Source organism: Neoarius graeffei, chromosome 11 (assembly GCF_027579695.1).
Source record: "Neoarius graeffei isolate fNeoGra1 chromosome 11, fNeoGra1.pri, whole genome shotgun sequence".
Lineage (NCBI taxonomy): Eukaryota > Metazoa > Chordata > Actinopteri > Siluriformes > Ariidae > Neoarius > Neoarius graeffei.
The window spans coordinates 52,369,436-52,384,858 of NC_083579.1; the positions used below are offsets into that span (position 1 = coordinate 52,369,436).

Consider the following 15,423-nt stretch of genomic DNA (forward strand, 5'->3'; position numbering starts at 1 on the left):
ACAAAAAATAACAAAAATAGTCAGCCCACAGTGGGTTATTACAGAAGACTCCACTTGTTCTGGAAGGGAGCTGCACTGTTAGTCATTTTTACTACAGGATCCTACTGAAATGTTTTGGTGACTGACTAAAACACAAAAATATTTGTAAAATAATATTTTTCTTCTATGAAAAAGTGTTTTATGTCACTGTCCCACATTACCTGAATATTAACCAAAGGCTTTATTCAGACTTGATATTAACAGTTGCCTCAGGTGGTCAGATTGTGTCTTGTGATTCAATTATCGAACTTAGTGGGACAGCGTAGTGGTAGACTGGTAGGATGTTTAACAGGTAATTATTCAATTAGTTAAAAAAAAAGTTAGAGTGCAATTTTATTGCTGTAGCCCAGAAAAGATAATTAACTTCTCTCAAATGTATTTTCTTTCATTTATTTTTTCCATGAACATAAACTCCAATTCAAGTAACACATAAGGTCTTTTAATGTTATGTAGTCATTTTAGTACAGTTTTAAAATAATGCCTAAATGCTGATGGTGCTGCTGCCTCAGAGTGTCAGGGTCCCCTGTTCAACCCTGAGCTCGGGTTCCTGTTTGCATAGTGTTTTTACTTGGGTTTCCTCGCACCTCCTGAAAAAAAAAAGATGCTGGTTATGTTATACTTGTAAAGGTGAGGTTTTTCACTGAGCTTGTGAATATATACCTACATCATGCCTTTCATTCCACTGATCCAGTGTGTAGTCCCACATCACATACAGTGTTCCCAGGATAATCTCTGGATCAATTCTGACCAGGATAAAGTGGTTAGCTGTTTAGAGATGTTTCTCAGTTTATTGAAAGACAAACATGAGTATACAGTATATCCACATTCAAGACTGTGTTGTAGTTAAATGATTGGAAGATGGGGTCTAAGAGGCTGAGTACTTGGTGTGTGACAGAGTAATGTTAATGAGTGATGAAGCATTACATCACTGGTCAGGATAACCTGATGGAAACAGAGAGCAGATGTGCGAGCGAAGATAAGTTTCAAGGATTTAACTGGAACTAGACAAAACAAGTAGCAATCAAACCGGCCTGCACTAGTTGCAAGCATGCCAAACAGATATCTCTGTCAGACATTTTATGAGAAGTTTAAATTATTATACCGTTATTGACTTTTTTTTCTTTCATGGTGGCACGGTGGTGTAGTGGTTAGCACTGTCGCCTCACAGCAAGAAGGTTCTGGGTTTGAGCCCAGTGGCTGACGGGGGCCTTTCTGTATAGAGTTTGCATGTTCTCCGTGTGTTTGCGTGGGTTTCCTCCGGGTGCTCCAGTTCCCCCTACAGTCCAAAGACATGCAGGTTAGGCTAATTGGTGGCTCTAAATCGACCGTAGGTGTGAATGTGAATGGTTGTTTGTCTCTCTGTGTCAGCCCGGCGATGACCTGGCGACTTGTCCAGGGTGTACCCTGCCTCTCGCCCATAGTCAGCTGGGATAGGCTCCAGCTTGCCTGCGACCCTGTCGGACAGGATAAGCAGATACAGATAATGGATGGATGGCTCTTCTTTCATGGTGGCACGGTGGTGTAGTGGTTAGCACTGTCGCCTCACAGCAAGAAGGTTCTGGGTTTGAGCCCAGAGGTTGATGGGGGCCTTGGTCTGCGTGGGTTTGCTCTGGTTTCCCCTACAGTCCAAAAACATGCAGGTTAGGCTAACCGGTGTCTCTAAATCGACTGTGAGTGTGAATGGTTGTTTGTCTCTATGTGTACCCCACCTCTCACCCATAGTCAGCTGGGATAGACTCCAGCTTGCCTGTGATCCTGCACAGGATAAGTGGTTATGGATGGATGGATGGATGGATGGAGCTTCTTTCATATTTTACTCCCAGGAATTCTATTTGTGGAGATGAATTATAAAATTGAGATGCCTTTTCCTTTTTTTTTTTTGTTACCCAGAAACCTTGGTGGATGCTAACTTTTGCACTCAACTGAAGGCTTATCACAAATCACACCTTCAGGCCAATCAGCATGAAGGGTCAGGAAGTGGAGCAGGTCACTCATTTCAAATACCTTGGAACAATAATAGACAGTCAGTTACAATTTCAAGAACATGTGGACTATACATTCAAAAAAGGGAGACAGCGCCTGGCTCTTCTGAGGAAACTCAGGAACCTGAACACCAGTCAGTGGACAATGACCATGGTCTACAAATCACTGACAGAGAGTGTGCTGACATTTAACATCGTGTCATGGTATGGGCACCTCTCTGTCAAACAAAAAAACACACTGGCACAGATCGTCAACCAGGCTGGAAAAATTATTGGACACAAACAATTGCAACTTTCACATCTATACACACAGGCTCTAACAAAAAAAGCATTTCAAGTCTACCAGGATCCCACTCACCCTCTACACTGTGCTTTCCAGATGCTGCCATCAGGACGGAGACTTAAAGTCCCAATGACTAGGAAGAATGCTTACAAGCGGTCATTTATTCCATCAGCTGTGACCATTCTCAACAAAGAATTGCCTAAGCGATAGTGACACATTATAGTTAGTTAGGTTATGCATCTTAAAAGTTTTTAGTATTAATATGGGGCGGCACGGTGGTGTAGTGGTTAGCGCTGTCGCCTCACAGCAAGAAGGTCCTGGGTTCGAGCCCCGGGGCCGGCGAGGGCCTTTCTGTGTGGAGTTTGCATGTTCTCCGTGTGGGTTTCCTCTGGGTGCTCCAGTTTCCCCCAAAGACATGCAGGTTAGGTTAACTGGTGACTCTAAATTGACTGTAGATGTGAGTGTGAATGGTTGTCTGTGTCTATGTGTCAGCCCTGTGATGACCTGGCGACTTGTCCAGGGTGTACCCCGCCTTTCGCCTGTAGTCAGCTGGGATAGGCTCCAGCTTGCCTGCGACCCTGTAGAAGGATAAAGTGGCTAGAGATGATGAGATGAGTATTAATATGGTGCTTTTGCATCTTTTAATATCTTTTAACTTTTTTAATATTTAACTGAGTGAAATGGACAGAGTAACTGTTCCTTAAGAACACTTTTTCTTCCCCATTTATTTATTTATTGACTATTATTGAGTATTATGCTGACTGTGGTGTGTTTGTCTCTGTGTGTTTTTTATGCCACTACTAAAGAGAAATTTCCATTTCATGCAAGTTTAATGGACAATAAAGAAGTCTAAGTCTAAATACAGTAAGAAGGTCGTTTTTATTAACTGTAGGTTAAAGTAAAACATCAAATTAGAATAGAGTAAATATACAGCACTTCGATTCACCGCTCACTCAGTGACACCTGATGCCTTAAATCTCTGGCTGCCAGCAATGACGTCACTGGTAGTTAAACCCTGATCTCTAAGGACACCAAGTCCAGTTCCTGCTTTGCGGTCTCGTTAATGAGACAAGACCCAACCTCGGAACACTGAGTGCTCCTGCTTCAAGCCGAAGGGGTTTGTTTCCATTCTTGTCGTAGCAGATCCGAACAGGTAACTGCACTATTATTATTGTAAACTGGAGAAACCGGTTCTGTTTCACATGATCTACCGATTAGAGGAGTTTATTCTCCGGTTCAAGCTCCAGGAGTTGGGACGAGTTTCTAGACAGGGTTAAGTAATAAAACTCTTGTTTCCTAGGATCTTTTGTCTGAATTAAACAGACAGGACATCTCGGTGTATGTTAACATGCAATGACAGTACAGGCATTCTGATTCCAGAAATTACTTTTTTTTTCCCCCAACCGCAGACTAGAAATGACCAGGGAAAGGAGTTTTATACGGGAGGCGGCTCATCAGATCATTGCCGGCGGATCAGCAGGTAGGTCCTCTAAAGTAGCGTTAAACCTGGAGCTAAGCTAAACTAGCACACAGTCCTGCACCGGCAGGATTCTTCACCAAGAGACGCGTGTGTGTGTGTGCGCACGCGCCTGTGTACGCAGGGTCGCTCCATTCTTGCATTTCGGCCATCAGTCACAAACAGGACTAAACCAGAGCAGCACACACATCCAGCTTTCAGACCGAGCCCGTTCTCCTGCTCAGCCCAAGACCGCGGAGTTCCGCCTTTAATCCGGTCCTCAGGAAAACACACTGGGCAGGAGATAGAACACTCAGTCCTGGAGCACAGGATGGAGATCCAAGATCCTCCAGGAGCCGGTTTCAGGGCTATTAAGGAACAGTTGCGGGTTTTTTTTAATCTATAACGACAACAAATTACATAAAACTAATGTTACTTATCCAAGAATATTAGAAATCCAAGTCAACAACGTGTCAGCCGGAAAGTTTTCAAGTTTGGCCGCCATAACTGTTTACACGCGTACATTCCGATGACGTACTGAAATCGGTGGTGCGGTGCACATCAAAGGGTCAGCACCCGAAAAGTTCAAGACGGAACAAAAACGTAAATAATAATAATAGAGCGACGGCTACAATTATCGACATGATCGAATGATCTTTTGGCTGTTGCAGAAGTAGAAAAGACTTTCAATGAATAATTACTCAAACTTCCACTGGAGAAAAGAAAGTTGATTCCTGATTACGGTAGTGTATCAGATCACGTGACACCTTCTTTGCGCCCACGGCTGTCGACACCACCTTTGCGCCCACGGCTGTCGACGTCCAGATGATTATTTTTTTCCAATAAATAGTCGGTAGGTGGTATTAAGTTAAAAAACATAGTTTTTATTTAAATTTTGTTTTACATAGACTTATATTCAGTACAAAATATCTCATTCATTCATCTCATTATCTCTAGCCGCTTTATCCTGTTCTACAGGGTCGCAGGCAAGCTGGAGCCTATCCCAGCTGACTACGGGCGAAAGGCGGGGTACACCCTGGACAAGTCGCCAGGTCATCACAGGGCTGACACATAGACACAGACAACCATTCACACTCACATTCACACCTACGGTCAATTTAGAGTCACCAGTTAACCTAACCTGCATGTCTTTGGGGGAAACCGGAGCACCCGGAGGAAACCCACGGGGAGAACATGCAAACTCCGCACAGAAAGGCCCTCACCGGCCACGGGGCTCGAACCCGGACCTTCTTGCTGTGAGGCGACAGCGCTAACCACTACTCCACCGTGCCGCCAGTACAAAATATATTTCATATAAATATATCAATGTAGGTGTTTACGTAAATGAGGAAGTAATTGTAATGTTTGTAAACAAATGAACTGATAATGTATAACCTGTCAGAAAATCTTTTTGCTCCACTTTCTACCCACTTTCTAAGTATTTTCGTAGATCACATTTTGTTAATCATTATTTGTTGTTGTTTGTATTAATTTCTAGCTTTGTAGTTTACCAATAAATGTCAACAGGCGGTTGACACTGTAACCACATGAAAATCCAGGTCAAAGGTCGGATGCCATTCCTCAAAACAAAACTTTATATTTTTACATCTAAAACTATGAAATATCTACTGATGTAAATATCTATCACGTATTACAATAAACTGCAAAAAAAAACAATTCTGAATGGAATAGAAACATCTGAATATTTTAAGCGTGTAATTTTTTTTATGTGCTAGGAATTTAATTCTGGTCTAATTCTATTTATTGCAATAGGATTCTAAATACTCTATAATCATTCCATGCTGTTATGAATCAGAAAAAAAATTATTATAAATCACAGCACTTTTATTTTTTAAAGTACTTCATCTACTTCAACAATGTTACACAAAGATCGATACATAACAGTTGTAAATGTCACTTAATTCCACAGGGTGTCGATAATGGTGGACACCGGTGAAAGTGATCACTATTATCGAAACATCACTTGACTTCTCAAACGCGCAGTTAGATACAAAATGGCGACTGTCAAATGAAAGAGTAAGAAACAAAGTAGGTTTTGACAAAAATATCATGAAATATTGGTGATAAGTAAAAATATGTCTATGATCTTTCCACCATGCTTACCTGCGATGATAGCGTCCGGGTTTTTCTCAACTTGCTGATCGTGCTGAAAAAATTTCCATCTCGAGTAGTTTATAATTGATACTCATCTAGAGATGCGCATAGGACTGTTTTTAATCCCATTCACACAGTTGTTTTTGTTTGTTTTGTACGTGCTGTAGATTTTTCTAATTAATTTAGTTGATTCCCCAAAATGCATCATAATCGATGAATTTAAACCACTATGACCCTGACCAGGCAGTTACAGTACTAAGGACCATGTGTTTTGTTGAGCTGTAAACTGTAAAATGGTATAACTGTACTGTGATAAAACGCACAAATGCTGGTTTTATTATTGACAAAATGATCCCTTTTAGTTTAAAAAAAAAATCTGCATTTTACGGGTTGAAAATGGCTCAAAAAGCTATCTACTGGCCATCATCCTGAACCTTGCAAGGCACATGGTGACATAAGTCCCAAACGGTCAACTCTATCTACATCATGACATTTTATATTTAAAACAGAATGTTAACACCCTCTAATCAGAGGTGGGCGACCCAGCTCCCTCAGTCCCACCCATGAGCGGAAGTCTCTGAAATCACGCTCATTTTCAAATATATGCTGATTGAGACTCATCATTCACAGGAGTTTCCCCAATGAATCCATGCTATTTCCCCACCTGCCCCCCCCCCAGCCTCTAACTTGCGCCGCCATTTTGTTTTTCTCTGCTCATGGTATATAAGCTGATATCCTAGTAGTAGAGTAGCCAATCAGAGTGCGCAATTGTTCATATCCAGTGAATGTGGATAGAATAATGTATTAATATTCAGTTACATCCCTAGTATTTTGGCAGCAGGTAGTTGGTTAGACTGTTGAATTTTTCAGCAGGGAAGTCCATCATAAGCTGAGTCTGATGATTCAAGAACAGGGATGGCACATCCCCTGCTTGGATAGTTGGAAGGCCCAGTGTAAGATTAGCGTGAGCTAAACTGGTTATTAGCCTTCTGAAAATAGTCATTATATTCATTGATGTGGAGAGTATAGGTTGAACATTGTGTTTCTGTAATGTCCTAAATGCCACTTTTATTGTAATAGTTAAGCTCAAGACGTTTGCAAGGTATCGCACTCAGAGAATATTTTTATTCAGTGATGAAAACATCAATTGTTTAGTTGTACTCAGTATGTACTACTTACATGTCCTCCTACATCTCAACAAACTTCTTTATGGGTACATACCAGCTCAGATGGCATGTCTACTGTTGGTCCCTAAAACCTGATTGGCCTCCATGAGGGCAGATTTTTTTTTGAAAGGTGTAAGGCCCCTGGATTGTCCGTGTCTGCCTTCTTAAAATCACGGTTTGTTCAATTTTAAAATGGAATATATTTAAGAGCTATTATATATAAGTATATTTACAATACATTATGCTGACTTTATGCATTATTTATCTTTTCTCAATGGGCAGTCTGGCAGTGTACCAATAATAGATACAGTACTGTGCAAAAGTCTTAGGCAGCCTATTTTTTTTTTTTTTTACAACCCAGATTCCCAAAAAGTTGGGATGCTATGTAAAATGTAAATAAAAACAGTGTGTAATGATGTACAAATACTTTTCAACTGATATTCAATTGAATATAATACAAAGATATTTAATGTTCAAGCTGAACAACTGTATTTATTTGTTTTTGTTTGTTTTGTAAATATACACTCTGAGTTTCATGCCTGCAACATGTTCCAAAAAAGTTGGGACAGGGGCATTACCACTGTGTTGCATCTTTTAACAACACTCTGTAAGCGTTTGGAAACTGAGGACACTAATTATTGAAGTCTTGAAAGTGAATTTCTTTCCCATTCTTGCTTGATATATGATTTCAGTTGCTCAACAGTCCGGGTCTCTCTTGTCATATTTTATGTTTCATATTACACCACACATTTTCAGTAGGAGGCAGGCAGGTCAGTTTAACACCCGCACTCTTTTACTATGAAGCCATGTTGTTGTAACACGTGCAGAATGTGGCTTGGCATTGCCTTGCTGCCTTAAGCAGGGATGTCTCTGGATAAGATGTCATGCAGCACATGTTGCTCCAAAACCTGTATGAACCGTTCAGCATTAATGCTGCCTTCACAGATGTGCAGGTTAACTATGCCATGGGCACTCTCACACCCCCATACCAACACAGATGCTGACTTTTGAACTTTGTGCTGGTAACAGTCTGGATGGTCCTTTTTAGCTTTGAGGACACAACATCCATGATTTCCAAAAGCAATTCAAATGTGTATAAGTCAGACCACAGCACACTTTCCCACTTTGTGTCATCTCGGATGAGCTCAGGCCCAGAGAATTCAGCAGCGTTTCTGGATGTTGTTTATGTATGGCTCTCTTTGCATGGTAGATACAGCGATGAACTGCGTTCACTGATGATGGTTTTCCAAAGTGTCCTCAAGCCCATGTAGTAATATCCTTTATTCAATCATGTTGGGTTTTAATGCAGTGCCACATGAGGGATCGAAGGTCACTGACATTCATTGATGTTTTTCAGCCTTGCCCTTTTATGTGCAGAGAACTCTCTGGATTCTCTGAATTTTTAGATGATACTGTAGAAAAATCAGAAAAAGTTGGGACGGTGTGGAAAAAAAAAACATTTTTGAACTGACTCGATAATGTCGTAAAATAATAAGCTATAACAATGTTTGTACTAAAAACAATAGGGATATTCAATCATTTTAGCAAATTGTTTCCACTATGAATAAAATCCTAACTGTCATCCTTTTATTTATTTTCTGCAATGATTGGTTTATTGAATCACTCTCCCCAGGAGCCTCTGCGCCAAGTAGCGAGTCGCCATTTTCACATCCGTTGATATTCCACTGTTCCGGCGGATATTCCAGCGACATCCTAAGCCTTATGTCCGAAATTGCAATGTGAAATTGAAGTTATTTTGTCAAAGTAGTTATAATTTAAATTCTTTTGACCAATCCATTTGTACCATTAACCATTTGTATGGTTATTCCATTATAATAGACCAGAATCAGCTTTAGCCATCTCATGAGTGGCCAAGAAGAGAAAGAAAGAGAAAATAATCAGGCGTATTCTATTCAGAACTTCTATGTATGATACGTAGATGAAGGAAAAAAGTTTGAGATGGGTTTTGAAGGGCTCACGAACAGTGAATTTGCAGAAACTTTGCTGCACAGAAAGCTAGCAGAGTAGTGGTCATGTGCTTTCAAAACAAAAACAATGAACTGGATTCTGGGAAGGGTGAGTCGGCCTCTATAATGTAGGAGTAGATTGAATTGTATAGTATATGAGTAATGAGTTGCAATAAGTAGATGGATTTCAGGATCTTATGGATCTCGTGAATTTAACATTAAATTGAAATTAAATAGACTGAACTGGAACGTGTATGTGAACCTTTGCAAATGTTCCTGTAATTGTTAAATGGTAGCCTAGTAAACTAGACCCACCCGCCTAGCGGCCAAAAATATTTTTGCCTAGCGAGTGGGTCTAGCCTCGCGCCATATAAACAAAAACACCCCGGGCATCAAATCTTGCCTGCCAATCACAACGCAAGGTTTTTGTTTGGATTCTTTGGGCGGGCTTTTGCAGGAGTGACGACAAAGCTGCGCGACGCTGGAGAAAGCACAGCAGGAAAGATGGCTACGGCTAGTGAACAGCGCGCGTTTGACTCCGCTTTGGAATCAGTTTTAGAAGAATTAGACTTGGAGTTTTCGTTGAAACATGAGCAGGAAGAGGCTCTCCGCTCATTCCTTTTCAAGAAGGATGTTTTCGCTGTTTTGCCGACCGGCTATGGCAAAAGTCTGATCTACCAGCTGGCTCCGCTCGTAGCCAAAAGGATGGGGCTAGTTTGTGCAGTACGAAGAATTAATAAACAGCTTTGAAACATTACTTTTTGATTGTTTCTTATTTTCCTGTTATTTTAAATTTAAGGGAAATTATTTCACCAAACACCACTAAATAAAAACTCTCAAAAACAGTTTAAGCAAACCCTTGAAAAACACTTGGAAAAAAAGTGTATGTGGTACAGACTCCAAACTTGTGGTCATTATCTCCAAACTTCTTAATATCTAGAACCTGTTTATTAATTAATACGCATTTTGAAAAATTATTTATTTCAAGGCCTCCCCCACTGCTTTCTGTCGCTCTGACTACGTCACAGTCACTGTTGCGCTGATTGGTCAGAGCGTTGGCCTATACGCACAGAGACAGTTTGAAAGACAGCGGTTTGTTCCACCCACCCCCTTCGGAAATGTCTACGGATCGAGGCCAGACTAAATATTCACATTTGTCTGGCTTGCCAGGCTAGTTAAATGGTGCTATTTAACTGCTGCAATAGTGACAACATATTATATATTTTATACAAGTTTATTAAGAATTATTTGCCGAAGGCAAAGTGAATATTAGTGGATAATAACCAATACGAACTTGAGGTAATTTATTTAAATAATATTGCCTGGCTTTGAGTGGTATATCGGACATAATTCCATTCAACGAGCATGATACTGAATGAGTCGAAGACGAGTAGCTGAATGGAATATGTCTGATATACCACGAAAAAAAACCCAGCCTATTATTATTATTATAATTATAATTTATTATTATTATACATACACATTCAATGGAACAATTATAGATTTTACAAAAAGTTAAGAACAGGGGGGTGACTTGCCAATATTGAATGCTGATTCTGACCGAATGTAATTCAATGCTCTGTCAATCCACTGTACATGTACAAAGTCAAAGTTCTAACAATAAAAATGGTACAAGTCCAAAAAGCCTGAACAACAACCCAACTTGTATACAAGCTATATACAGACTGACAGTTCAAGTTCAAAGTTACTTTTGGTTGTAGTTAATTGTTACACTGCAGTTGTTCAAAACAAAAGGGCTTTGCTGAGTGAGGTCCATGAGTGAAGTCCTCTTGTAAAAGTCTCAGTCACTTCTCCTCGCCTCCAAATAGAACTTTGACAATATTTCTGCTATTGCTCTCTTTTCCAGTTTTTCAATGTCCATTAATATGTTTTTCTCTTGTAAATATGCGTGAAGAATATCCAGTGAAGTTTTTGTAGCCTTTCAGGTGTTCAGCACATCTTTCTCTTTTAAATCTTCCACTTTTGATGAAGCAAACCTCTTTGCCATTTTTGTGTACAAACGGTCACAGTCACTTGCTAGCATGGAAGTTTTATGTCTCCGACGTGTGTCTTTTCCAGTTTTTCCATATATTTAATGCGGAAGATTAAATGCATGAAGAATATCCAGGGAAATTTTGGTAGCTTTTCAGGTATTCAGTGCGTCTTTCTCTTTTAAATGTCCAGCTTTTAAAGGATATGGGACATGGATTTTTTTTCTGGGCATAATTATGTATAAAGGACATAAGAAATGCCATCTAAATCACTGCAGGGCGTCAAAAATGTGAAAATCATCACATTATTCAAGTTTTTTTATACATCAGTGTAAAACAAGGATTCGTTAATGAGCTAGGTGGTCACGTGACCCATGACCTAACAAAAACTTTCCAAGGAGCCAGCGCTTAGGAATCTAATGTAAACAGGTTACCGAAATGGACACCATCGACAGTGATATTCCCGATGTTTCACAGAGATGTGAAGTTAGACCCTATCAATTTGAACCGATAGCTGGAAATTCATATGAACATGGATCTTGTCTTTACTCTGACGGGTCAGATGATTCTGAGAGTGAGAGTTCATTCAGTCCCCATGAAACTGAAAGCGGTCGGCTCGATAACACTTCCTGGTAAGTTAAAAACAATTCTGCTCAAAGGCTAATGATCTGTTGAAAGAAGTATTATTTTTGTATCATACATTGAAAGGTCATCATAGATCTAACTAAAGTCCGTTGCAAGCTATTTTTTTTTTTTTGCTGATATTTTTCGAGATTGATTGATTGAGATACAATGCTTCCAGAGTCCGAGATGAAAACATTCAAAATGGTGAAACGAGTCAGAATTATGATAATCAATAATTGATACACCCAAAATTATAATACTAATCCTTACCTCGGCTTTCAGTCGCTTAGCGAATGCACCTAGTGGTGGCCGTAGCACTTTGGGTTTCACTCCGCCGTCTTGTTCCTGAATTGGGACGTTGGGAACGGCTCCATCTTTAAGTAGCCTCTTAAATTTGGCTTGGCAATTAATATCGCTCAGTACCTGAGTATTAATGTTGAAAGAATCCTCAGTGAAATGGTCCGAACACAGTTTGTGGGAAACAGTAGGTGCAAAGTTTTTTCAACAGGTGTTCTGTAAAGTTATCCTACCTCTTGGATTTGTCCTACTAAGCCTACTGTGCATGCGCGAAGCCTACTGCGCATTAGTGATGGGAATTTCGGCTCTTTTTCGGGAGCCGGCTCTTTTGGCTCTTCTTACTATAAGGAGCCGGCTCTTTCGGCTCCCAAACGGCTCCTGAGATTTTATTTTTGATTTAATTGCTGCAATTAACTAGTTAATTAATTACATTATTATTTATATTTTATCAATAGGATGTTTTCCATTTTATTTTTTAGTTTTTGTAGCCATTGTAAAGCTTTGTAAAGTATAGCAGTGTAACAATGTTCTAGCTATAGAAATAAAACTTACTTACCAATTAATAAATTATTTTCTCACAAACATAATGCAAAACTGTGTTATATTACCAATATAAAATACACAGAAGACATCAACTGTTTATCCTTTATGGCTTTATTTCACACTCGACCTTGAACAAAATGCCACAAAATAAATTATGAAGTATAAAATCAGGCCTAAGAAACTATGAAGCAAAGTTGGAAATTATTTTAACAAACACAGAACAATGTGCAACAAAATATTTTATTAAATAAAATATTAGACTCCTCTCCCCTGCGCTCCACAGCTTTAAGCATTACACCAATTTTCGCAGCTGTGAATGACATCAACCCCCCCAACCAAAAAAAGTAGGCGTACACCATGCTACTTTTTTTTTCCTTTGAATGGTAATAGACAACACAAAGACGCAATCGGACAGCAACTTTTTTTGTGAAACTCTCTCTCTCTCTGAGGCACCTAAGGACAAAAAACTAATTCGGCTCCCCAACTCGGCTCCCACTGAAGAGCCGGCTCCCGTCGTTCACTTCAAAGAGCCGGCTCTTTGAACCGGATCGTTCGCGACCGACACATCACTACTGCGCATGCGCAGGTGAGCTCACACTTTTCTCAGCTTCAGGTCCTTGGGGAATGCAAAAAAACTTACTCCAGGGCATTTCCCATTGGAATTATTGCAACCATAAGCAGCACAATACACCATGATGTTCAATGTACGTTAAAGACTATAAAAACAATTTTCTTGTCATCCACTTCTCCATTCATCTACCCTCTTGTGCTGTGCCCGAAAGTTTTTGTGACGTATGATCACGTGACAGCGGCTCTTCCGGTTGTAGAAAATGCATATCGGAAGTCGAGCAGAAATGCCATATAATCATCACGAATATAACGATTTTGCTGAATTTAATAGATGATTTTGTATTCGTTGATGCAATTAATTCATATTTTTAATGGAAAGAAACTGATATAGCGTGCATTTATGTTTCATGTCCCATATCCTTTAATGAAGCAAACCTCGCCGCCGTTTTTGTGAACAAACTGTTAGTCACTCACTAGCACAGAAGTTTTATATCTCCGATGTGTCTCTTTTCCAGTTTTTCGATGTCTGTTGGTATGTTTTTCTCTTGTAAATATGCATGAAGAATATATAACGAAGCTTTGGTAGCTTTTTGGGTGTTCAGTGCATCTTTAGTTTCAGTTTATTTATTTAGAGCTTAATCCGAGCACTGAATTAGTCCCGTCTTCTCTCTCTCCCGGCCGACAAAGAAATGATCATGCACATGCGCAACAGAAGTTGTCAATGGATCTTCGCATGAGCTCCAAAATGTGACGTTGTGTTGTCTTGACAACGTGCGATATTATAACAATATTGAACGCTCATTCTTCATTGGGGAGAGTGGCATAATACATGGAGGATAAACGATATGAGAACAATATTGCATGCCATCAGTAAATCCACTTGAAAGGAATAGACTGCATGTTTTTATTCCATGGAAAAAGTGGCCCGTATGTGTAATAATCACCGATATTCACTGAGCCTGAGGCGGATAATTGTTTTAGTATAAATACTGTGACAGTCTCTGCCTCACTGGCTCTGCAGTGGTTGTGGATAAGTTACTGTGTCTGTGTGCTTTCTAAGGTAATAGAGGGAGGTGATCACGGCAGCCAGATTTGAAGCACCTGGGACGCATGCTTCCACAGCTTAAAAGCACGGGTCCATATTGCTCTTTCTCTCACTTGGACTGACTCCTGCCAGCAACGGCATGTTTTGCTTTGTTTTTGGTAATAAATATTTAGACCCACCATTTGTAGCTGTGTCCTTTCCTTACTTTGTCTTGACCTAGGACCAGGGTTGTGGCAATTTAGGGCTCGTCCAGGATCTTCCCGGTTTGTGCTGCGACGTTTAGGTAGGATTGGTGGTGGTGCGTTGGAACTTGGCACACCTGTGCATAAAGTATGCTTACAGTGATGTGCAAAAGTTTGGGCACCCCTAATCAAAATTGCTGTTACTGTGAACAGTTAAGCAAGTTGAAGATGAAATAATCTCCAAAAGGCATAAAGTTAAAGATGACTCATTCCCTTTATATTTTAAGCAAAAACAATTTTTTTAAATTTTCATCTTTTATTTTTCAAAAGGACAAAAAAGGAAAAGGGCCCGAAGCAAAAAATTTGGGCACCCTGCATGGTTAGTACCTAGTAACACCCCCTTTGGCAAGTATCACAGCTTGTAAACACTTCTTGTAGCCAGCTAATAATCTTTCAGTTCTTACCTGGGGGATTTTCACACATTTCGTCCTTGCAAAAGGTTTCCAGTTCTACAAGTTTCTTGGGCTGTCTTGCATTCACTGCTCTTTTGAGCTCTATCCACAGATTTTCAATGATGTTTAGGTCAGGGGACTGTGAGGGCCAGGGCAAAACCTTCAGCTTGTGCCTCTTGAGGTATTCCATTGTAGAGTTTGTGTGTTTTGGATCATCGTCTTATTGTAGGACCCATCCTCTTTTTAACTTCAACTTTTTTACAGATGGTGTGATGTTTGCTTCCAGAATTTGCTGGTATTTATTCAAATCCATGCTTCCCTTGACCAATGAAATGTGCCCTGTGCCACTGGCTGCAACACAACCCCAAAGCATGATCGATCCACCCCCATGCTTCAGAGTTGGAGAGGTGTTCTTTTCCTGAAATTTGGCAACCTTTTTTTCTCCAAACATACCTTTTGCACACTGTGGCCAAAAAGTTCTATTTTGATTTCATCAGTCCACAGGACTTGTTTCCAAAATACATCAGGCTTATTTAGATGTTCATTTGCAAACTTCAGACGATGAATTTTGTGGCTAGGACGCAGAAAAGGTTTTCTTCTGATGACTCTCCCATGAAGGTCATATTTGTTCAGGTGTCGCTGCACAGTAGAACAGTGCACCACCACTCCAGGGTCTGCTAAATCTTCCTGAAGGTCTTTTGCAGTCAAACA

The 15,423-nt window shown here is 40.1% G+C and overlaps 1 protein-coding gene across 5 annotated transcripts in view; it reads left to right on the forward strand.

Moving 5' to 3' along the window:
* Positions 1-3,340: 3,340 nt before the first annotated feature.
* slc25a21 (solute carrier family 25 member 21) overlaps positions 3,341-15,423 on the forward strand; it is a 167,116-nt gene continuing 155,033 nt past the window's right edge. Inside the window, exons 1-2 of one of the 5 annotated variants that reach the window (XM_060934166.1) lie at positions 3,341-3,457; positions 3,714-3,784. In XM_060934166.1, coding sequence (XP_060790149.1) covers positions 3,721-3,784 — 64 coding nt within the window. In that variant the 5' untranslated portion in view covers positions 3,341-3,457; positions 3,714-3,720. The other 4 variants (XM_060934163.1, XM_060934168.1, XM_060934165.1 and 1 more) reach the window with 4 other exon arrangements.